Source organism: Podarcis liolepis, assembly GCF_965112155.1.
Source record: "Podarcis liolepis genome assembly, chromosome: Z".
NCBI lineage: Eukaryota > Metazoa > Chordata > Lepidosauria > Squamata > Lacertidae > Podarcis > Podarcis liolepis.
This window is the reverse complement of record NC_139570.1, coordinates 17,783,350-17,807,066: the sequence shown is the minus strand read 5'-3', so window position 1 is coordinate 17,807,066 and position 23,717 is coordinate 17,783,350. Positions and strand designations below refer to the sequence as shown.

Below are 23,717 nucleotides of genomic sequence, written 5' to 3'. Positions count from 1 at the left end.
ACAATGGGGAACAGTGGACTGAGTGGTGCTGACAACATAGATAGACAGATAATTTATTACAGTCGGAGAGCAGCTTATATGCTGACAACATCATCTTCAGCATGAGGACATTCCAGCTGATTAGTTGTGCTTTCTCTCCAGATGGCCCATTCCATTCCACTTTCCCATTCAAAATAAGCAAATAAATCATTGCCAGAAGAAAACTAGCACATCAGGAAGTGGGGGCTAAACATTTTCCCCTGATGAGCTAGGTTTTTTTTTGTCTGTTTTTGTTTTTACTACTGGAGAGACCGTTTAAACATTAAAAATTGTTATCCTCGAGGCTGGCCAACGGTAAATATTTTAAAGCAATTAATTAATTATAATAACTGTATCAAGCATAAAATGTTGTCCCCACATCAGATTATTTTAGTCCCTTTGTCAAAGCTAAGGAAAGCTTTATTCAGGACTGTGGGAATGATAACTAGAAATGACAGCTACAACAGTCATAAAGGAAGTCCACAGGCAAGTTGTTGTTGTTTCTTTAAGAAAAGAAAATCTGGGCCCACTTCAAGTTTTGAAAATAAACCAAGCACATTTTAAAATCATTTGGGGGTGAGAGTTGTTTAACAAGCTTAGCAGTCTCAGAGCAAGTGAACAGGCAGCATACACATCACATGACATCAAGTTTCAGTATTCACCCAGGCTATGAAACACATGTAGTAGCACAAGCCTAGCAATGAGTCAGTCTTGGGGCAATATCCAAACCCAGCTCAAGGATCTGTGGTAGGACCACCTCAAGGACAACCTTTGTGAGCAGAGCCCTTGAAATGCAGAAATGGCAAGAATGCTTGGGTGGCAAAAGACATCAATTAGCATTAGTCAGTTTTGGTCCTGCCTTGCTTTTCATAGAAAAGGGCTTTCTTAAAAAAAAATGTGGCATATGTAATGCTTTGTTAAGTAAGCATCACTGAAGCTGGGCCTTAATGAACTTTGGAGGAGGAAAGAGATGAATAGTAGTAGTAGTCGTAGTAGTAGTAGTAGTAGTAATAATAATAATAATAATAATAATAATAATAATAATAATAATAATGGTATCCTGACCACATGTTCTTATAATTCTATTGTCCTTTATTAATGCCTAATTACCAACTGTGTACACGTGGCCGTTGACTACAAATTTGTACCAAGTTGTCCTGTTTTTGTTGTATAGGTTTACTTTTATGAATAATAATAATAATAAAAACTGTTACAGAAATGGCACCCTGCAGTTGCAGCCTGAAATGGCACTATATATATTCTACCTCCTCAAGATTCTATAATCTCATTCAGCTGCACATGTGAAACATGCTAAAGAGAAGGGAGAATATCTCTTCCCCTCCAAAGTGACAATGCCTTCAGCTGTAGACTTTGTCTACGTACTTGAAAGGAAGTGCTGTGATCCTGGCCCAAAGTCTCGGTGGGCGTCCTGAAGGTGCTTCAGCCGGTCATTGATGGAGACCTATGCAGAGGTTGGAAATATTAAAGAAAATTGGGAGGGGGGAACATGTAGCATTTCAGCCTGTCCAGCACAGAACCCAGATGTGCCTCCTATCTTTACAGAGCAGGCTATATTCCATCCACACAAATGTCATGAGGTTTCTACACAAACACTACCCTCCACCCAGGCAAGCAAGTATAAAGTTCTACACAAATATAAAATAGGGGACATGGATTTCCACTACTGCATGTGGAAATGACCCAGGGTTTTTAGTAGAGCATAAAGCTAATCCTGAGTCAAGAGCATGATGCAACAGCAAAAAAATGCTAATGCTATTCTAGGCTTCATCAACAAAATATAGTGCCCTGAGCAAGGGAAGTAATAGTCCCATTCTATTCTACCTTGATCAGAGTACTGCACATGGAGTACTGCATACAGTTCTAGGCTACACAGTTTACAAATGATGGAGACAAGCCATTCACCTGCAGAACTTATAGCCAGGGCTGCTGCAATAAACAGCTGTGTAAGCCTTGGGGAGGCAGAGATGCAGGAAGGCATCAGAGGAGGGAGGGAAAGAGGCCAGTGTTGTCCACAGTATCCCTGACCATCATTCAAGGCACCCTAGGGTGCCACAGCACACTGGTTGAAAACCACTGTCTCAAAGGGTGACACATGAAGGATGGAACAAGTTTTGTTTTCTCCAGAGGGCAGAATCCGAACCAATGGATTCAAGTTAAATGAAAGGAGATTCTGACTAAACATCAGGGGTATCTTTCTTACCGTAAGAGCTGTTCAACAGAGGAACAGACTCCCAAAAGAAGTGGTGGACTTTCCTTTGGACATTTTTAAGCAGAGGCTGGATAGCCTTCTGTCATGTATGATTCCTGCATTGCAGAGGATAAGACTGGATGACCCTCAAGGCCCCTTCCAACTCTACAAGGTTCTTGTGTCCCCTCCCTCACCTGCAGCTGTTTCCAACGTGTGTTGATCTGTTCCAGGGCACGAGAGTTCTCCATGGACAGGTGCACATCGGAGATAGCCAACTGATGTGCAAGGTCATTCACAAGCTTCACTGCATCTTTCATGGGGGACAGCTCCTCCTTGAACAACTGGAGATCCATCCCATCCCAAAGGAAAAAGAAGTTGGAAAGAGTCAGAAAGAAGGAGAGAGAGAAGAAGAAGAAGAAGACGAAGAAGAAGAAAGCCAGCAACCAATGATCTTCGATTGTTTACAAATGGGGTTTAATGCTCTCAACAACACATGATGAACCAACTCATGTTGGAAGTGGTGGAAGAAAGCAATCACAGACCTCTTAAGATAGCTAGGAAGGTTGATCCACTCACAAGTCCCTTGTGGAGCACTTTTTAAGTGCCCAACAGCTCACTGGTTGTCAGATGTTGGGAACCACAGTTCAAGGGCCTTGCTGAAGGACTGCACTTCATGGAACTGATAAAGTGGACTTTAACCCACAAAATCTTATGCCACAAATAAATTAGTTATGGTCTTAAAGTGCCACAAAATTCCTTGATTGTTTTTGGCAACCTCAGTGTCTGCCCACTCCCTCACTCCAGGCAGCGGCGAAGCTGCATGCTCCGGCATCGGGGGAGGAGAGCAGGCAGGGGTGTGGCTGGCGCGCTTCCCGGGGGCGTGGCATGCCGCCCACGGGGACGTGGTGTGCATCCTGGGGGCGTGGCACCCGGCACAGTGGGGAGATGCACTGTGCATGTCTGGGGGCGGCCACAATGGTACCCCCCTCCCTGATGGTGCCGGGGCGGTGCGCTCCCCCACCCACCCCCATTCCTCCACCAGTGCCTCCAGGTCATACCTTGGTGGCCTGGATGTGTTCTGGCAAAGAGTCGATGAAGAGATCTCCAATGGGCTCCCATGTCTCCCTCACACTTTCAGCTTGGTTGAGGGTTGTGCTGAGCTCCTCCATGGTGCCCTTGATCTCCAGCAGTTGCTCCAAGGTCCTCTCGATGTGGCGGTGCTGGTCGACGCAGCGGGCAGTGAGCTTCTCCCACAGCTCACTAGCCACAGTGGCCTGTTTCCACACAAAACGACTGATGTTCTGGATCCGGTGTCTTGGGGAAACATCTAGAAACAGAGTAGAAAGAAGACTGAGGGCAAATGACCTGGATGTCAAGCATGAGGGTGGCAGCCTTGAGGAACTCAGAGAAGGGTAGAAGCAGAAAGGCAAACAGGTATAGGCACTTTGTATTGCAGTTAAATGTTATTAGCACAACATCACCCTGGTGTTTTGTGAGAGGGTGGTATATAAATACTTTTATGAATAAATTATAAATTGTGAAAGGGTGGGCTGGGGGGAGTTCAGAGGGCCTGCCTAAAGTTCCCTGTGCCTCTTACCTACACCCAGTGTTTCCCAAATGTGGGTCTCCAGCTGTTTTTTGGACTATAACTCCCACCATCCCTACCTATCAGGACCAGTGGCCCTGCATACTGGGAAATAAAACACTTGCAGGCATGAGCAATTCCACAACAACACACCTCTTTAACCCGGTTTTTTATACTTGAGATGTATATTTTTAGGACCCAGCTTGCTTCTGTAATTTTATGCTGTTTTAAACTGTTTTTAACATTGCATTTTAATTATCGTAGCCCACCCTGGAACCTGGGGTGAAGAGCAGGTAATGAATTGTAATACCAATAGCAATACTAATACAGTGGTACCTCAGTTTACATACGCTTCAGGTTACAGACTCCGCTAACCCAGAAATAGTACCTCAGGTTAAGAACTTTGCTTCAGGATGAGAACAGAAATCGTGCTCCGGTGGCGCAGTGGCAGCAGGAGGCCCCCATTAGCTAAAGTGGTGCTTCAGGTTAAGAACAGTTTAAGGTTAAGAACGGACCTCCAGAACAAATTAAGTACTTAACCCGAGGTACCACTGTAGTAACATCGACTCCAGTCTGGTACCTCCCCCCCCCCCGCTCCAATTCTGAGCACCTGACTTCCTTAACTGCTTTCAGATGTCCCTGTCCATCCTATGTAGCTCATCACCACCATTTTAAAAGGGAATCTGTCCTTCCTGCAGCCTTCAAGACACCCAAGAGGAATGAGATTAACTTCTATTGTATCCTTCTGGAGGTCAGGAGTATATTATCCTCCAAATGCGCTCATGGAAAATTCAGGACAGGGAAGAATTATGGGATCTCTCCACGGTGACAAAGAAGGTCAGCCGGTCAGCCTGGAAGCCTAAAAGCCATGTGCCAGTGAGCTAGCATTGCCTTTTGGCTTTGGCCCAGCAGAACGAGAAGGGTCTGTTTGAAGGTGCAGTGTGAGCGGACTGAGGGGAGACAGCTAAAGTTATGTAGGACCGTAAACCTTTGCTGTCGGAATTGGAGTCCTCCACTTCTTCAAATGGATGCTGAGTGAGGAAGGCCTGAGCAGACTCCAGGACAGAGTAAATGTAGGGGCCCCGGGACTTCACCTCTTCCATAAATGCCTGTGCCAAGGAGAGAGAAGCAGGAAAGATTAAGTGAGCTGCAATGTTGTTTCCCGGGCACATAACACCACCCCCCTTCCAGTACCAGGATTTGGGGTACCCTCAGGAATGTCACCCTCAGTGGGCTCCCCTCAGCCTGAAAGAGGTGGGAGTTCAAAGTGGGGTGAACTAACAATTCTCTTAGGCTGCCTTGGATTTTTTTGGTACTCTGTGCAAGGTGGCAATGGTAGCATAGTTCAGAGAGGGAGGCCCCCTCTGCTGGTCTCGGGGGCCCTGGCAAATGCCCAGTGTTGCTAACCTTGCAGCACACTCAGCTGACACGTGGCGTAGGACAGGAGAGCTTATGTTTCCAAAGCTCTGCCACAGATAAGGTGTCTGCTTAACCATTGCCAAAAAGAGAGGACAAAATGGATCTACATACAATAATTTACATGTACAGATGCATACTTAGAGAGGAATATTATAAAAGAGAACTAAAGTGCACCTCACCATATCAGGCAAGGCCCTTGCAATTGAAGTCCCCTGCTCTCACTTCTTGGGGTTATCTATCTTTTAATTAGACTTGGAGGTGACAGCCTTTCAATATAGAGTACTCCTTCAAATAAAATTAGGTAGATGGTGCATGGAAAGAGGGTCTTTTCCATGGTGAGGCCCTGGTTGTGGAGGGTGATTTTTTTGCAGGTTGGTTTAATTTGCAGAAGGCGACTTGAGGGCCTGTTAAGGTATAGGGCCCTCACTGCAGCCGCCCCAGCCAGCATGGCTACCAGGTGTCTGGGATGATGGGCTGTAGCCCAGCAGCATATTAAGAGTCCCACTGGATCAGAGCAAAGGCCCATCTAGTCCTGCAGCCCAAGAGATGCTCATGGGATGCCCACTTCAGAGGCATATTATGTCCTCTTATCCTGGTAGAGGTAGTTCACAGACATTGTGCCTAATAACCATTAGTAGCTTTATTCTCAACCCCCTTTAATGCCATGCTATGCCCTTTGCGGCTCCTGCCAACCTAGCAGTTTGAAAGCACGTCAAAGTGCAATTAGATAAATAGGTACCGCTCTGGCGGGAAGGTAAACGGCGTTTCCATGTGCTGCTCTGGTTCGCCAGAAGCGGCTTGGTCATGCTGGCCACATGACCCGGAAGCTGTACGCCGGCTCCCTCGGCCAATAAAGCGAGATGAGCGCTGCAACCCGAGTCGGCCACGACTGGACCTAATGGTCAGGGGTCCCTTTACCTTTACCTTATGCCCTCTGGGACACTTACCGCATGCCTCTCCTTCTCCTGCTGAACCAAGAGGACGTCCCCACGGAGTGGCAGCTGGGCGGAGAGCTCCTCATCTTTTTGGCCGAGCCAGTCTATGATCTCCTGCAAGGGAATCTGCAGCTTGCTGCTGTGGTCTGAGAAGGCTTCCAAGCGAGCCCTGAGGAAATGGTGGGAAGCAGGCAAAGAAGAATGAGACCACAGAGATGGGAAGCGAAGTATTTGAAGCAGAATGCTGAGAGGGTGACAAATGAAACCATCTCGGAAGTATGTGTTTTGGATACTCAGAATTAAATCCTTCGTCCATTGGCTGATGTCACAAGTGATGTCAATGGACATCACTATGGCTATGGCTTGAGAAAAATGGCTTTCTGACCTCCCTCTTCTCCCCCCGCCCCGCATTGGCTGTGAGAAATAATTCTCCCTCACACAGCCAATGCTTGCAAAATGCAGGCTTCTTCCTTCCTCTCCCCTTCAGCTAATGTGGGATAGGGAGAAAAAAAACCTGCATTTTGCAAGCACCAAGCATAGGGCTAGCAACGCCCCTTGCACAGCAGTTCCTAAGCGTCCAACAGATTTTTGACAGGTGGGCAGGACAACCTGTCTGCCAGTTGTGTGACATCAAAGCGACACTGTGTGATTGACAGGTAGGGTGCCCCATCTGCTTGCCAAAGTTGGTTCGCAGGGTCCAGACCAGAGCCCCAACGGTTTCCCATTCTTGCACTATCTATCCTCACCCATGGAGATTTCAACTTTGGCTTCAGTATCTGTCAGACTGGCTTCTGTAAGCCAAAGGAAAACAAGGCCCTTTGCCACGCATCTCCCAGCATCTCACCGAAGGCTGTGCGATTTCTTTTTAATCTCATTCCAGCAGAGATTCATCTCAAGAGGCATCTGTGGCCCAATGGCACCATTCAGAGGCTTTTGGCTCACACAGGCTGGTGCAGCGCCATCTTGGGCTGTTTTAACCTGAGCATAAACACAGAAGGCAGGAAACTCTATTATCAAATGAGGAGAAAAAGCACTTGGTACCCACACGGCAAGGGAACGCAGTAAATTTTTATCCTATTGCTCCTCTTCTTTCCTTGTTGGGGAACAATTGTGTGGGAAGGGATGCATAGGAAGTGTTCTAAAAATCTATGATTAATACTGGGTGCTGCTTTATAAGAGACATTTTAGTTTATTAACCACCTGATTTTTAGTTACCCAACCGCTTTTCTTTTGTATCATGAAAAACAAGAGAAAAAAGGGGGGGATCATCTTTGTTTTGTTTTTGCCTCATTAACCAATTTTATTAAGCAATTTTTAAAAGCTCACAACCAAAAAAATAAATAAATAGTGTGACAGCACTTGCTGTCATGAGTATTCATGGATGTTTGATTCTTCTTTATCAGCGGTAGTTGGGATTTTTCAATCATATTAGGGAAGGAGAAGATGGTAAAAGTAAACATGCACCAAATCCAATCACTATGATACAACTTGAAATAGTCACAGCTTCCCCCAAAGAATCCTGGGAGCTGTAGTTTGTTAAGTGTGCTGAGAATTGTTAGGTGACTACTTATCCCCCTGACAGAGCTACAATGCTCAGAGTAATTTAACTATCCACCCCTTTTTTCAAGGAACATGTAGTTTTCTGAGGGGAATAGGGGGTTGCTTAACAACTCCCAATACCTGTAACAAACTACACTTCCCAGGATTCTTTGGGGGAAGCCATGACGCTTTAAAGTGGCGCAATACTGAATAGTGCAGATGGGGGGGGGGGGAATTGGTGATGGGAAAGACACAAGACCTTGTAGAGCTACTGTCAGTCATAGAATCAAAGGACAGTAGAGTTGGAAAGGACCATGAGGGTCATCTAGTCCAACCCCCTGCAATGGAGGAGTCCCCCCCCCAGGGTAATTGTATCTGCCTGGTATCAAACTGGGAACCTTTCATGTGTTGGGTGAATGTGATAACTATTACACTGTGGACATCAGAAGTGAGAAACCTTCAAAGGAGTCCGTGCCCATTCCTAGTGCAGACCCCAGCTGCATCTTCCTCTGCCTCACACCTGGTGTCAGGTGTGGGGCAAGTGGGTGTTATTTTGAGGGAAAACTTTGCAGGTCTAGTTAGGTTCCCTACTCTTGGAGTAAATGGACAAAAAAATCTGGACTAGTAGGAGGACAATTTCTATGTATGTAAGTGGGATCTGCAACAGAAAGTTACAGTGTGGAGTGTTGTTATTGAGAGCCTTCCTGCACAATGCCTCCTTCTATTTGCCTTCCCCCACTAGAGCAGTTAGCATTTCAAGCCCATTGCGCCTGCTGGAGTCTCCCTCCATAGCTTCCTCTCTCCACTCCTTTAAATGTTTTTTTTTTTAATAGTTACAGGTAGGTAGCCGTGTTGGTCTGCTGTAGTTGAAACAAAATAAAAAATTTCCTTCCAGTAGCACCTTAGAGACTAGCTAAGTTTGTTACTGGTATGAGCTTTCGTGCGCATGCACACTTCTTCAGATACAGTGGTACTTCGGGTTAAGAACTTAATTCGTTCTGGAGGTCCGTTCTTAACCTGAAACTGTTCTTAACCTGAGGTACCACTTTAGCTAATGGGGCCTCTTGCTACCGCTGCTGCCGCGCAATTTCTGTTCTCACCCTGAAGCAAAGTTCTTAACCCGAGGTACTATTTCTGGGTTAGCAGAGTCTGTAACCTGAAGTGTCTGTAACCCAAGGTACCACTGTACACTGAAACAGATAGGTGTGGTAAACCTGCCAATCTGATAGGTGTGGCTGATAAACCTGCCAATCACCCATTCCCACCACCCTTCTGAGTAATACCCCTCCCCACCCTCTCACTATATATAAGGGTCTGGTGACTTCTTTCAGTGTATCTGAAGAAGTGTGCATGCACACGAAAGCTCATACCAAGAACTAACTTAGTTGGTCTCTAAGGTGCTACTGGAAGGGATTTTTTAATGTGTGTGTGTGTGTGTGTGTGTGCAATTCTGTAAACCCTGGAGTTCCCTCTCTAGCCTCCTGATACCTCCCTCTTGGCACGAGTGGTGCCATTTTGGCTACACAGCAATCAGCACTCACACCTGACCATTGTAAATACAAGGAAATATAGTGGGGGCGAAAGGGTAAAATCACAGCTGGCTTTCTCATAAGGAACCACTAGAGGGCAGAACTTGGCTGGGCTGGTCACTCACAAACTGCCGCTTTTGCTCTGTTCCTCCTCCTGCATCACAATGATGGTTTTTGACTTGTCTTGTGAGGTCTACTTTTTTTTTTTTTTAAACGGACTAGAATCTTGGTTGTATACCAATAGTCTTTTCATGGCAGGAAAGCGTATCCTGGATCTCTTAATACATAAGGCATAGCTATTGGGCTTAAGTGATTCCAAGCATACAAATTTTTTTAGGATGCAAGAAATACTTTACTAGATTGGACCAAGCTCTGCACAATACACAACATTCCTTGCAAGAATCCAAGCAACCACAGATAGAGAACATCCCTACATTAGCAGTGCAATGACAGTCCGCAATCTAACAGAAAATTTTCCCTACTCTTTTAAACTTCCGAGGGTTAAATTCCCTCCTCCAACCAACTATGCCAAAGTTGGGGAACCTCTGGTTTGCTGGTCAAACTTGAACCGTCAGGGGTTCAAATTTGGCCCACAAACCATGGCCACCTGGCTCCTCACACAATAGCATATCAGGAGCATTAAAGTGCACCCCTAATTGTGTATTGGGGCAAGGGAAAGCAGGCTTCTGCTGATTGGAAGGAGAGCCAAAGCCTGCTTGGGAACCACTGTACAGTGGTACCTCTGGTTACGTACTTAATTCGTTCCGGAGGTCTGTTCTTAACCTGAAACTGTTCTTAACCTGAGGTACCACTTTAGCTAATGGGGCCTCCTGCTGCCGCTGCGCCACTGGAGCATGATTTCTGTTCTCATCCTGAAGCAAAGTTCTTAACCTGAGATACTATTTCTGGGTTAGTGGAGTCTGTAACCTGAAATGTATATATCCTGAAGCGTATGTAACCCCAGGTACCACTGTACAAGGGATTTGGGCAGGTAGGCAGGGTATCACAGCATCATGTGGCTGGTGATATCCAATCTGATATCCAATCTGATTGGAGATGCCCATCTGATCCTGTTGACCTGCAGGGATGGAGCCAGATAAGGATCTGGTCCATAGAGTCAAAAAGGTTCCCCACACCTGAACTGGGCAATGGGATAACATGTGCTATCTCCCAATGTCATCAGTGAGAGCTTTCCATTTATTCTGAACAAGAGGCATCAGGCGGGTGCATTTCAACTGGCAGGGACAAGGGTGAAAACTCACTCCTCTGAGTCCTGGCCCTGTTTCCAAACAACAGCAGCAGCAGCAGCAGTAGCAGCAGTAGTTACACTGCACTCAATTACATTATAAAAGCCACTTAAGAGTCTAGCCCTGTGCCATCTTAAAAGACTTACATAGTGCAGGACTTTGGGCCTCAGACATCATGGCCAGATGACTTTTCTCTTCCTCTCCCCACCCCCACCCCACCCCCATTTTGATTAACTTCCAGACTGAAGAAGAGTTAAGAAAACTCAGAAGTTGGCTTTCTGTTTGGTGGCATTTTAATCAATACATAGGACCAGTGCTTTTTTTTTTTCTTTCTAAAAAAATGTTTAGGGGTACTCTCATTTTCCTACTCATATTGAAATACTTCTCCTGAATGAGGGCAAACTTAGATTCACAAAATGCTTGGGGGTATGCATACCCCTGTGTCTCCCCATAAAAAGCACTGCATAGGACCCCTCCAGACAGCCCATTTAATCAGCTTTCATCCTGATTTGCTTGCACGAAGCTTATGCGGAGGTTAGTTTATACCTGGTCTTTATTGAGCATTCATCCTGATCTGGTTGTGGGTTGTTGACTCTGCTCCCTTGTTAATTAGGGTTGCACTGTTGTTTCAGTAGATGTTTTCCTGTACAAAGTGCACACTGCTTACATTTTTTTTTTTAAATACTGAGGGCTTTAGAAATGCTTTTAACTAAGTAAGTAAATGAATAAGACTACTGAAGCATCTGAAACTGAGGCAAAGGAAAAAATGGAACATACTTCTGACATTTAAAAAGAGAACAGATACGCTTGTTCTATTTTAAGAGAGCAAGGATTCTGGATAGCAATAACAAATACAAAATAATGAATCACTCCCACAAGTGACATGACTCTTCCATCCTTCTTCAAATGAAACTATAAAAAGACTTCATATGTTTCCTTAAAAATACCCCCAAAATATGTTTTCTTAATTAGATGTCTTTGCGACATATGAATTATTTTTGATACCCAAGATATGTATTTCATGACTGAGCAAAATGGTATGATCAAGGTCTCAAGCAGATATAAAAGCATTTTGTTTCTTTTGGTATGTGCCCAATGCAAACTGGAACTGCAGAGATGTACAGGTACAACAACACATTGGTGTTGTTTTTCTTTGCAATGATTCAAAAATCCAAAAGTGTTATAATAAATAAAACTTACAGCAGTGAATTAATAGTCATCATGCATAACCAACCTGCTATTGGTTGCATGAGCATCCAAATGATGTTGGTGACTTTGGTGATGAAGACCTGCCAGAGTCCCTCTTTACCTCTTTCTAAATGGTCACCAGTTAACATTTAATGTGTGACACATAAAAGCAGCAACAAAATGTTGCAGCGTGAATTGCTCCTGTTCAGGATACTCCAATCCATCCCCTCATTCCAAACAACCCATTAGGATTCTGTAACCACTCTCAATCCTCACTGAGCTGTTTTTTAGGTTCCACCCTTGGGTTCCTCCCATTTTTTTGTACTTCTGTAAAACTTGGTGATCCCCAAGTCCAAGCCTGCTAAGATGTTGTGTGTGTGTGTGTTTGTGTATGCATGGATGTATTTATGCCTGCATGTGCACACACCGTTTTAGCTATACAAACAGACACATGGAAAGCCTGAATATCAGAAATAGTAATACCCGAGTGGGATCTGCAACAAAATGCTGCAGTGTAGAGTGCTCCTTGTTCAGCGTTCCATTTACTCCACAAAATCCTATACCCCTCCAGTTTTCATTCCCACCCTTAACGGTCAGCCTTCCAAGCCACTGGGCATTCTCAGTTTTTCTTGGACTTGGGATGTTTGGCGGATCTCCCTCTTAGGATTTTATTTGCTAAATATTTTTTGTGCACTTACAAACCCAAACCTGCTGATGTTCTGTACATGGGGTGATGCTGCTTTGGCTATTTAAGGACTGGAAATAGCTAATGCTATATATATCTGCTATTTAAAACAACGACAACTGTGGGTGCCATCTGTCTGAGTTTCCTAGATTTGTACTACTGCTATTAGTATTTTGATTGCAGTTATCAATTTGCTGTTCAATCTTTTCCCTCCATTGCATTTTCCTTTCCGTCCCTCACCCCATAAACCACTTAAGATTAATTTCCTTCTCTGTGGGAAGGCTAAATAGAATCAAGCCACTAATCTGGCCTCCCAGGTAAAAGACATTGTGCTACCAACACAATATGTACATTTCCAGTAGTAAAATCAAGTCCAGGACAAAATCCTGCACAAACAACACACACAGTTGCTCAGGGTCAATACGTGCTTAAAGGTGGGCCGATGAAGCTGCACACAAGCTGAGATTTGAGTCAGCAAGTGTCAGGACTGGGAGACTCACATTCAAACCCAGCGTGCATGGCCCTGGTACCAAACTGGGGTTTTTTTTGGGTACTCGGGCACCCAGGGTCCCAGGAAGTTGTCACCTATGTCTCTTGGCTTAACACACTTCACAGGGGTTGTTGCGAGGAAGAATTAAGGGCTTTATTTGGGAACAAAGTATACCACCTTGATCTCCTGGGAGTATAGGAAATTAAGGTAAAAGGTAAAGGTACCCCTGCCCGTACGGGCCAGTCGTGACCGACTCTAGGGTTGCGCGCCCATCTCACTTAAGAGGCCGGGGGCCAGCGCTGTCCGGAGACACTTCCGGGTCACGTGGCCAGCGTGACGAAGCTGCTCTGGCGAGCCTGCACCAGCGCACATGGAAACGCCGTTTACATTCCCGCTATAAAGCGGTACCTATTTATCTATTTGCACTTAATTGTGCTTTCGAACTGCTAGGTGGGCAGGAGCTGGGACCGAACGGCGGGAGCTCACCCCGCCGCGGGGATTCGAACCGCCGACCATACGATCGGCAAGTCCTAGGCGCTGAGGTTTTACCCACAGCACCACCTGCGTCCCAGGTGGGAGTATAGGAAATTGCCTTATGCCAAATCAGACTCATTGATCCATGTATCTCAGTATTGTCCAAACTGACTGGCAGTGGCTGTCCAGGGTTTCAGATAAGTGTTTCTTCCAGCCTTACATCTGTACATGCCAAGGATTGAACCTGTGACCTTCTGCATACAAAGCAGATGCCCTTCTACTGAGTTATGACCCTTCCTTGCAAAAACCAGTATAAATCTGCAACTAAAAAAAAAACCAGCATCCTCTGCGACATTGCATGGAGCAGCATCTTGGATAATTCCTGGACATGTGCAATGAGAATTGCAGTCCATGAGCCCTTGCGGAGGTGCTCAAGGTGGCTTAAAAAACATAAAAGCAAGAATGACTCAACCATTAAAATATAAACCATCAAACTTAACATCAGGAAGAAAAAACACACACCAAGAAAACACAAAACAAAAGACAAAGTGAAGCATCCATCATCAATACAGTGGTGCCCCGCAAGACGAATGCCTCGCAAGACGGAAAACTCGCTAGACGAAAGAGTTTTCCGTTTTGGAGGTGCTTCGTAAAACGAATCTCCTATGGGCTTGCTTCGCAAGACGAAAATGTATTGCGAGTTCCTGCGGGTTTCCCCCCCTTTCCCCCCTTTTTCTAAGCCGCTAAGCCGCTTATCAGCTGATCCGATAAGCCGATAAGCCGCTAATAGCGCTAATCCGCTAATACGTCAATGGGCTTGCTTCGCAAGACGAAAAAACCGCTAGACGAAGAGAATCACAGAACGGATTCTTTTCGTCTTGCGAGGCACCACTGTACACTAAGGCAGCAACAGAATCAAGGGTCCCATTGATGATGGGGCTGCTGTTTGTAATGATTTTGGATTATAGGTTCCCAGGACTCATCCCATGAATTGGGAGTCTTGGGTGCAGCCCTGAAAAATATAAAGCAACTCTGAAGGCAGAAGTGTTTCTGAATTTGTATAGAATGCATTACTCTTGATGCCGAATAACCACAGCCGGATCTCAGTACAGCTGGAGTGACATGATTAATTGATCATAGTCATAGATTAATAAAAATTGATAAACACAAAGTAATTAGCATAATAAGGGTATGGAAAGATTCACATAAAAGCAATTCTTACTTCACCGTCTTGTGTTCAAATTTGTATTGAGGATAGACTTCAACTACTTTTTTAAAGTAACTTAGGAAAAGTTACTTAAATTGTTAGATATTACAGTTCCCAGAGGGTGTTCCAGGTTCCCCTCTCTGAGCAATTTATACAAAATGCGTTATATATAATATCACAAACCACAGATTCCATCTCTCCAATTCAACAGGGACAAATAAAATCATTACCGGTAAATGGAATTTTCTTAAACCAGCCAATTAGCAAGGCAAGGGGCAGAGTATTAAAAATGGAGAAGCATAAATTTGTGTATTAAAATGAACAAGCATGCATTTGTAAACAGTTAACATTTGCAAGTGTAAAACTCTGGTAATCCCATAATTTTGGATATCACTTAAGAAGAGTAGAGAGCAAAATTTAGCCTCTGCAGTTTTCAGATGGTGCAAAATCTAAATCCATTAGCCTCTAGGTAACAGAGAGAAGGGTTATAATTACCCAAAGAGATACATCAGGTGGGTTTTCCTAGGTACAGACAGAGTAGAAACTGGCAACTCAGAGGTAGCTTTTGTTAGAACAGAAATAATAATAATAATAATAATAATAATAATAATAATAATAATATAACAATAATTTATTATTTATACCCTGCCCATCTGGCATGGATTCCAGTAGTGCCTAGTGTAAGGTTACCAGATTTTTTTCAATGAATCCAGGGACACTTTTCAACTTCAATGGATTTTGTATGGGGAGTGATTTGTAAATCTGGGGACTGTCCCCGGGAAATGGGGACATTTGGTAACCTTAGCCTAGTGGGGTAGGAGGTTGCAGTAATTGGTCTGGGGGGCTGACTCTCATCATACTGGACAGGTATGGGGTAGAGCTTGATGGGCAAAGGAGATGAAGCCAAACTCAACAGGACTGCACATAAACATGCCTCTCCTAGCAATTTAACCAAATAGTAAGTTTTATTACAGATAGGTAGCCGTGTTGGTCTGCCATAGTCAAAATAAAAAAATTCCTTCCAGTAGCACCTTAAAGACCAACTAAGTTAGTTCTTGGTATGAGCTTTCGTGTGCATGCACACTTCTTCAGATACAGATAAGTTTTATTAGTTTACAGATTTTAGTGTGGCAAGAGTTCGGGGGGGGGGGCAGACTGTCCCTTTGCTTCTGGCTCCTCATTACTTCCATCTGTCTAGTGTCCCTGAGAAGGAAGCTATAATCAGCGGGGTAGCATGGGTTGCCAGAGCCCGGGGCAAGGAAAGTATGCTTGGCACCGCCCTCTGATAGGCTGGAACAAAGGGGCAATAGCTCGGTGACCTACCCAAGTGGCAGCAGTGGCAGCCCGTGAGTGTCAATAACAGCAGTGAGCAGTATATGGGGGGAGGTTGTTGTTGTTGTTGTTGTTGAGGAGCGGGTATCTTTCTAAAGCTCATGCAGAGGGCACCTGAGCAACAGGCCGTCACTCCAATTCACTCCTCAGTCCTTCCTTCATGATCATTGGAAGATATTCTGTGTGGGCGGGGGGGGGCACTATTTTTTTAAAAAATATTATCTTATTTTTTCTTTTTGGAATGTTGTGCCCCTAAGAATTTTGCGCCCAGGCAATTGCCCCTATGGCTCACCCATAAAAAGGTTAAAAAACGGGTAAAGGACCCCTGGACTGTTGTCCAGCCAAAAGCAACTATGAGGTTGTGGTGCTCATCTAGCTTTCAGGCCAAGGGAGCCAGCGTTTGTCCACAGACAGCTTTCCAAGTCATGGGACCAGTCTGACTAAACTGCTTCTGGTGCAACAGGACACTGTGAAAGAAACCAGAGCGCATGGAAACACCGTTTACCTTCCCACTGTAGCGGTACCTATTTGTCTACTAGCACTGGTATGCTTTCGAACTGCTAGGTTGGCAAGAGCTGGGACAGAGCAACGGGAGTTCACCTCATCACAGGGATTCGAACCGCTAACCTTCTGACCGACAAGCCCAAGAGGCTCAATGGTTTAGACCACAGCACCACCTACCCATGCTACACCACTGGCTATAATCCAGGAATTGTATATCAAACCTTGAAACCTGGCTATCTTAGCTTCTCATTTGAAAAGTAAATGCCCAATAAATGCACAGCCTGCTGTGGGCTATTTTGGCCAACTATTTATCTGCAGCATTTATCGGGGGATGTATTGAGCAGTTAGCTTAAAGGCCAGGAATCACTGGGTCAGGCTTGGGGAAACACTGGCCCGAGGGTGAGATGCAAGCCCTACAGCATCTTTCCATCTGCTCATGATGCCAGCTAGGGAGGGAGGAAAGATTCATTTCTGTTCGCATTAAAATGGGAATATTGCACTTTCTGAAACAATACTGCCCTCTGGGAGGAATATAAATGTAATGATAATAATGATAAGTGGACTGGAATGCAGCCATCCTTTGAAATCTGCATTTCTCCAAACTTTGTGATACAGTTCTGCAAGCCAAGTTATGTGTACAAATGAAGTAAGAGAAAATAACATGAAAAATGTGTCTGAAGACAAAAGTGCACACAGAAATGTGTGTATTCTTATGTTGAAAGGGACTTTAAAAGAAAAAAGTCATACTGGTGTAGAAATGTGGGGAGCTAAAGACTGGAAAAATGAAGAATTGAGAAAAAAAAATGGCCAGATTTGCCCACCCCTATTCTTCTCCATCCCCTTCATGGATCACTGCCTTGCCATGGCAAATGGGCTTGAATAACCCAGAGAAGCTATGAACTATGCCAAGCAGGGCACCCAAGATGAACAGGTCATAGTGGAGAGTTTTGCACCCAAGATGGACAGGTCATAGTGGAGAGTTTTGCACCCAAGATGGACAGGTCATAGTGAAGAGTTTTGACCAAACGTGATCCACCTGGAGCAGGAACCAGCAAGCCACTCCAGTATGCCTGCCAAGAAAACTCCATGGACAAAGACTAAACAACAACAACATTGTTGTTCCATGGTTCCATTCCCTCTCCTCGAGTCTGCATCACACCCTCCTCCAAAGTCTTGTCACGATGTTTGCCTTTTATGCCACTGAATCAGCATCACAAGCCTTCCCACTACAGCTTGGAACACCTGGAGATCTGGTTTCAAATCCCTCCTCAGCCACACAGTAGGGTGACCTTGGTGCAGTCTCTGTTTCGCAACTTTAACCAACCTTTCATATTTGTCATTAGGATGAAAAGGAGAGAACATACGTTCACCACCCAAAGTTCCTTGGAGGAGAGGCAGGATGCAGACATCAATTGACTAGATTTATTAAATAACTAGAAGCCTCAGATCTGTTGCTATTGGGAATTCTAAAAAACCAAACATGAGGTGCAGTTTGGAAATTCAGTTGCATCCAAACATAGATGAAAACCTGCTACTTGATCTCAGGAACCGTCATGCAAAATTTGAATGTGTTATCTTAAGAGGTGTCCAAATGCACACCGGACAAACAATTTTCCAAATGTATAGTGGAACAGTAATACTTCTACTGTTGCTGCTGCTGCTACTATTGCTACTCCCTCCCTCCAATATACCACCTGCAGAGGAACTGTCTTATGTATGCAAGCCCTTATGCCTGGTTTGGCAAAATGGTATTGTGAATTGACATGTGTTGCTGATGGGTTATCTTTTTCCTTCTTTGAGCTTTTATTAAAAGCCAATAAACTTTGCATAAAAAAGTTCAAAGCAAGCTCACAAGAAAGTCCCACCAAGTCCAACAGAGTTTACTCCCAGGAAGGTATGTACAGGTCTGCAGTCTCACTATGGAATAATGTTTACAGTGATACCTCAGGTTAAGTACTTAATTTGTTCCGGAGGTCCATTCTTAACCTGAAATTGTTCTTAACCTGAAGCACCACTTTAGCTAATGGGGCCTCCCGCTGCTGCCGCGCCGCCGGAGCACAATATCTGTTCTCATCCTGAAGCAAAGTTCTTAACCTGAGGTACTATTTCTGGGTTAGCAGAGTCTGTAACCTGAAGTGTATGTAACCTGAAGTGTATGTAACCTGAAGTGTATGTAACCTGAGGTACCACTGTACTTAGATAGAAGTCCCACTGTGTTACTCCCCAGAAAATGGTGAACTGGATTGCAGGTGGCCTTATCTGTTAAGCTCACTGCTGCGGAACAAATTTCCTTGATGGAGAAACCCACTTGCTTTGAGACTGACTTATTTAAATTAGAATTTCATCTTAGTGGTCCTGCCTCTTTCCTATTGTTGGTGTCCTTCCCCCCGATTACTTAACACCAGAGGTGGGAACCATTTTCAGCCCGAGGGTCACATGTCCTAGCGGGGAAGATTCTAGAGGCGAAAGTGGGCAGAGTATTGAAACTCTTATCTATGTGCACAAGGTTATATATTCCCAGCCGTGAAAAAATCAGAAGTTTCTATAAACACACATACGTAACACTCCATCCAGGGAAACAATAGACTCAAGCACACTGTGCTGGCTGGGGGACGACAGAAGCTATAGTCCGAAACATCTGTAAGGGGCCAGACAGTGGACCTAGGACCTTCTGCATGCAATGCAAAAGCGCTCTACCACCTAGATATGTCACTTCCCTGCACATAGAAAACTAGCATGTCAAGGAGAAGGTTAGGGTTCAGCCCATATAGGGGCAGGCTGTTGCCTTCATGTTCTGATGATGAGCCTCAATAAAGCATCTGGCTGGTTGGCTGGCCACCATGGACTGTGGAAGAAAACAAGGACCCCTTGGCCTTGCTCTTCTTCATTTCCATAACAAAATGGAGCCTCCAAGTATATGTACTGCATACCTTAAAGACAGATAAGGGAGACGTGGATTTCAGGGACATGGTTTTTTCGCCCCATCAAGAGCTGCATGTGAGCTTCCCAGTGGCACTTGGCCAAGTTTTGCTGGAAGGAGGGAGCTGTGAGGCTACCAACTCTAGTCAGGTCCAGCCAGCTTTGCCAATGATCAGGGATGATGGAAGCTGGGAGTCCAACAACATTCTGAGGGTTACGGGTTCTCCAGCCCTGGTCTAGATGGATCTTGGCATTCAACAACCAACTCTCATACACACACACAGAGCAGCTTCTACTTTTTGCAACCCGCTGCTGACATTTTCACTAAAGAAAAACACCACTGTGACTTTATTTGTGCTGGCCATAGTTTCTCTCTCTGACTAATTAGCCATTAGTCCTCCAAAGCGATGTAGCATTTACTGCCTTCCATTAGAAGGCATCAACCCCAAGGGCTCCAGGAATAGCATACTCAAGCATCATAATGCTCTCAGCAGAAAGGCACCCTAAGGGAGCATTGTTGTTGGGGAGGGCAAAGACTACTCAGCAGCAATATTCCATGGTCTGTTAGAGAAGGAACGGAAAAAAAAACCTGGTGTGCGGCTGAGTGAATTCCCCAGGAAAATCTCTTTTAACACAGATTTGCTTGTAAAAAAATCCATGCATAATTACAGTGTCCCCTTGTTTTAATAAATCCACAGGATGTCTTAGGAATTATATGGAAGAAATTCAAGTGTTAAGCATCGCATCTGGCAAACTAATTCTTAATATTTTGAGTCTTAAAAGATTTTACTGAAGAAACCCTTTAATATTTTGATTGCTTTACTTTTAAAAAAAGAGCTGTGCTAAACAGAATCTCATTTCAACTGGAAAACTTTGCAAATCTGCAATACCCAGTTAAACATTCTGGGAAGCACCAATTCTGAAAGAGTGCAAAATTACGCACCTGTGCTAGGGAGCGCATTGCAAGTACAGCAGGAGCACACACACACACACACACACACACACACACACAACAGTGCAAAGGAAACTTAAAAAGATGAGCATTATAAATCATTCATGCCACAGCTGCTGCATCTCACGATGCCTTCACACTGGGAAGATAGTGCCTTTTCATGCGCCGATTCTCACAGTGCTAAAGTAGGTTAGCCTTGCTCTGTCAGCCAGGAAGAACGTTTCAAGTTGGAAACCCTAAGTCCAGGAGGGGAAACCCCAGGGGAATCTGGGGTTCTTTTAGAGCAGCAGCTTGCAATAGAGTCACAACAGAAGACAACTCCACAGGGTGCTGCCACGTGGAGCCGAAAGACAGCCCAAGCGTGCAAAGCTTGCAAGAGAAGTTCACAACACACCAAGTGCCGAAATGTGAAATACACCTGCCCATACACAGACACAGAGTTAGACATCCTGAACCTGAAACAAAATCTTCTGGGATGGGGGAATCAGTTGTCTCCAGCTCAGCATCAAAACTCCAGCTGCTCTCTACTGCAGGGATGTCAGACTGGCTAATTCACTCCCACTCTTCCCAGATGCACGTGAACTGCTTTATTTTTAGATCCATGCCTGCACTCTGCCTTTGCAGACAGCTCTCCCTTACCTGGGCAGACGCGAGGATCCCCAGAGGGTCTCCTTGGTAGCTCCATGGGAGAGCATGTGTTGTCGACTGCCAGCCCTACCAAAGCCATCCAAAAGGGAGATAAAGGAGGGAACAGGGAAAGCAGGCAGGAAAGGGAGGGAGGTGCAGGAAGGAGTGGTTTGCTACCGTCTCTTTGCTGACCCCCTAGGAATCTTGCAGGGGGGTGGCAGCAACAGTCACCGTTCAGGCTGTGAATTGCAGCTTTGTCCATATGGAATTCCAACACCCTCCAAACCACTTGATTCTCTGGCTGGGGTGGAAGCAGCTGCCTGCGTGAGAGGGAGGCTGAATGTCACGGGCAACGTCCTGCCCTCCCAGAGTGGACTTGTGACAGTCACACTCAACTGCAGTAAAAGGGTCAAAAGAGAATAGTCACCTTGCTATATGGATGACCCGGTGTTGGCCATGGCTGTCAGATTCTTTCTCCTTGGCCTCAATGCTTACCCTTGTAGAACTCAGTAGGGAGCAAAATTAAGACTCGTAGGTTCTGCCTGTCACTGTCTCTTGTCTCTACCTATTGTTGGTATCCTTGCCTTCTGCCCCACCAGTTCAAAGGGGCACCAGCCACCAATGCCATGGAGTCTGTTGTTTGATGGGAACTGCTGTGAAAACCAGTGTGGAGGAAAGATCCCTCTTTGGAGATTGAAGGGATGGGACCAGGCCTTCCCTGTCTGCCAGTCTTCCTTACAGACCAAACATGCTTCCTGACTGCCCCTATTTCCAGGTGGGATTCAATCACATACCAGCAAATCCAGGCTTCACAATCAACATTGTTTCACACTTGCATAATAATTTCACATAACCCACCACAGCAAACCTTTATCCTTTTTGCAATAAAGGAATTGGCAGGAAAATGTGTAGGATAATCAGGATGGGGTGGGGAGGGGGAAGGGGAGGGAAGATGTCCTTTTTATTATGCATTAATGATGACGTTCTCATAATGTTATTGGGGCAGTTGTAGATGGCTGCGCTTTCTAAACCGTTTGTGTCTGCAACAGTTCCTGTACGAACATATTGCTTTGTTTCCAATCAGTGCATGTTCTGTAGCTTCCTGATGAAATCCTGCAATTTTTCATATCACTAGGGTTCCTCTGGATTGTCAGGATTTTGCAGGAGGAGTTTGATCATCTACCAGCAGTAGCGGAGCTTCATGCTCCGGCCCCGGGGGACAGAGAGCAGGCGGGGTTGGGGCTGGCGTGGGTCCTGGGGGTGTGGCGCACCACCTGCGGGGGCGGGGTGCCTAGCATGGGGGGGGGAGCTGTGATGGCACCCTGGGGATCACGCTGCCAGGGGTGGTGCACTCCCCCCACACTCCTCTTCCTCCGCCAGTGTCTACCAGAACTTTAGGTGTGTGTGTTTTAAGTGGATTAAAGAGCTGTGGCCCTAGCACAACAAATCCACTTTTCAAAAAGAGAGAAAGTGCTGGACTTTTTCTGGTTTGGAAAGTAATGGGGAAATGCACTGAAAAGTGGCATGAACAAATGACTAACAGGAAGATGTATAGATGTATATGCAAGCAAGTCAGGATGAGTGCTCGTTGCCATAAAAAGGTAGAGGTAAAGGATCCCTGGACAGTTAAGTCCGGTCAAAGGCGACTATGGGGTTGTGGTGCTCATCTCGCTTTCAGGCCGAGGGAGCCGGCGTTTGTCCACAGACAGCTTTCCAGGTCATGTAGCCAGCATGACTAAACCACTTCTGATGCAATGGAACACCGTGATGGAAACTAGAGCAGCGCATGGAAATGCCGTTTAACTTCCCGCCACTGTGGTACCTATTTATCTACTTGCACTGCTGCGCTTTCGAACTGGTAGGTTGGCAGGCGCTGGGAAAGAGCAATGGGAGCTCACCCTGTCACAGGGATTCGAACCACCGGCCTTCTGATTGGCAAGCCCAAGAGGCTCAGTTGTTTAGACCACCCGCCACCCGTGTCATATAACCACTCTGCAAACAAATCAAATACTCAATAAAAACTGATCAGAACCTATCCCCCACATAAACTGTCTGCAAGCAAATCATAGTGAACGCTGAATAAATCTTCTAGGTTTGTTTGGTTTTTGTCCCACTTCTGTTGTGCTATAGCGTAAGCGTGCCCTTCCAGTAGCATTGAGAAGCAATCATAGGGCCATTAATGAGGCAGAGTGATGTATGGATAATCCAGTATAAATACTCCATTAATGCACTATCAATGTGTCGAAGACATGTTTTAGGATACATGTTTCGCAAGGAGGAGGACACCCGTCTGGAGAAACTCTGACTGCTTGATGCCATGTCATGTAACCCCTGACGCAAACAAATCAGAACGAATGCTCAGTAAACAGGGGACTGTTGTCAAACCTGCCTGCAAACTCTGTGGAAACAAATAACAAAGAATGCTCAATAAACAGGTTGTCTGGAAGCAGCCCAGGTTCCCCGCAGGGAATACTGAAAATTCCTGGGATTCACCACCCCCTTCAGCACCAAAGCAAGAGGAAGAATGTCTTTGTTTTGGCCAAGAGGATTCCGTTCCTGCCACTAATGGTCTCCCACAGACTTTCCCCCTATAAGCTAATGTTTCCATGCTCGGTCCCACCTACGGGCACATGATAAAAAGCTCCCTCTTTCTCTTTGTCTCTGCCCTCTGCTTCTTTCCACCAGATGACCTCCTGCACTCTTGCATGCCTGTCCACCACCTCTGCCTTTCCCTTTCTCCCCCGCCCCACCTCACAGCTTTTAAAATTTCTACAGTGAGATATTTGCAGGGCTGAAGCTTGCCTTGAAGCCATTGCAGAAGCCATGTTCTTTGTCGGTATCAGGAACCTCTGGCCCTG

The 23,717-nt window shown here is 45.4% G+C and overlaps 1 protein-coding gene across 14 annotated transcripts in view; it reads right to left on the bottom strand.

Annotated features, from left to right (window-relative positions):
• Positions 1–23,717, bottom strand: part of DRP2 (dystrophin related protein 2) — a 58,013-nt gene that overhangs the window by 23,662 nt on the left and 10,634 nt on the right. For 6 of the 14 annotated variants that reach the window (XM_083484649.1, XM_083484651.1, XM_083484641.1 and 3 more), the window contains exons 1-7: positions 20,872–21,009; positions 7,011–7,144; positions 6,179–6,335; positions 4,801–4,921; positions 3,286–3,554; positions 2,422–2,568; positions 1,402–1,480 (exon numbers count right to left, since the gene is read on the bottom strand). In XM_083484649.1, the coding sequence (XP_083340775.1) occupies positions 1,402–1,480; positions 2,422–2,568; positions 3,286–3,554; positions 4,801–4,921; positions 6,179–6,335; positions 7,011–7,069 (832 nt within the window). In that variant the 5' untranslated portion in view covers positions 7,070–7,144; positions 20,872–21,009. Of the gene's footprint in view, positions 1–1,401; positions 1,481–2,421; positions 2,569–3,285; positions 3,555–4,800; positions 4,922–6,178; positions 6,336–7,010; positions 7,145–20,687; positions 21,065–23,717 lie in introns of those variants that run through there. The other 8 variants (XM_083484647.1, XM_083484638.1, XM_083484646.1 and 5 more) reach the window with 3 other exon arrangements.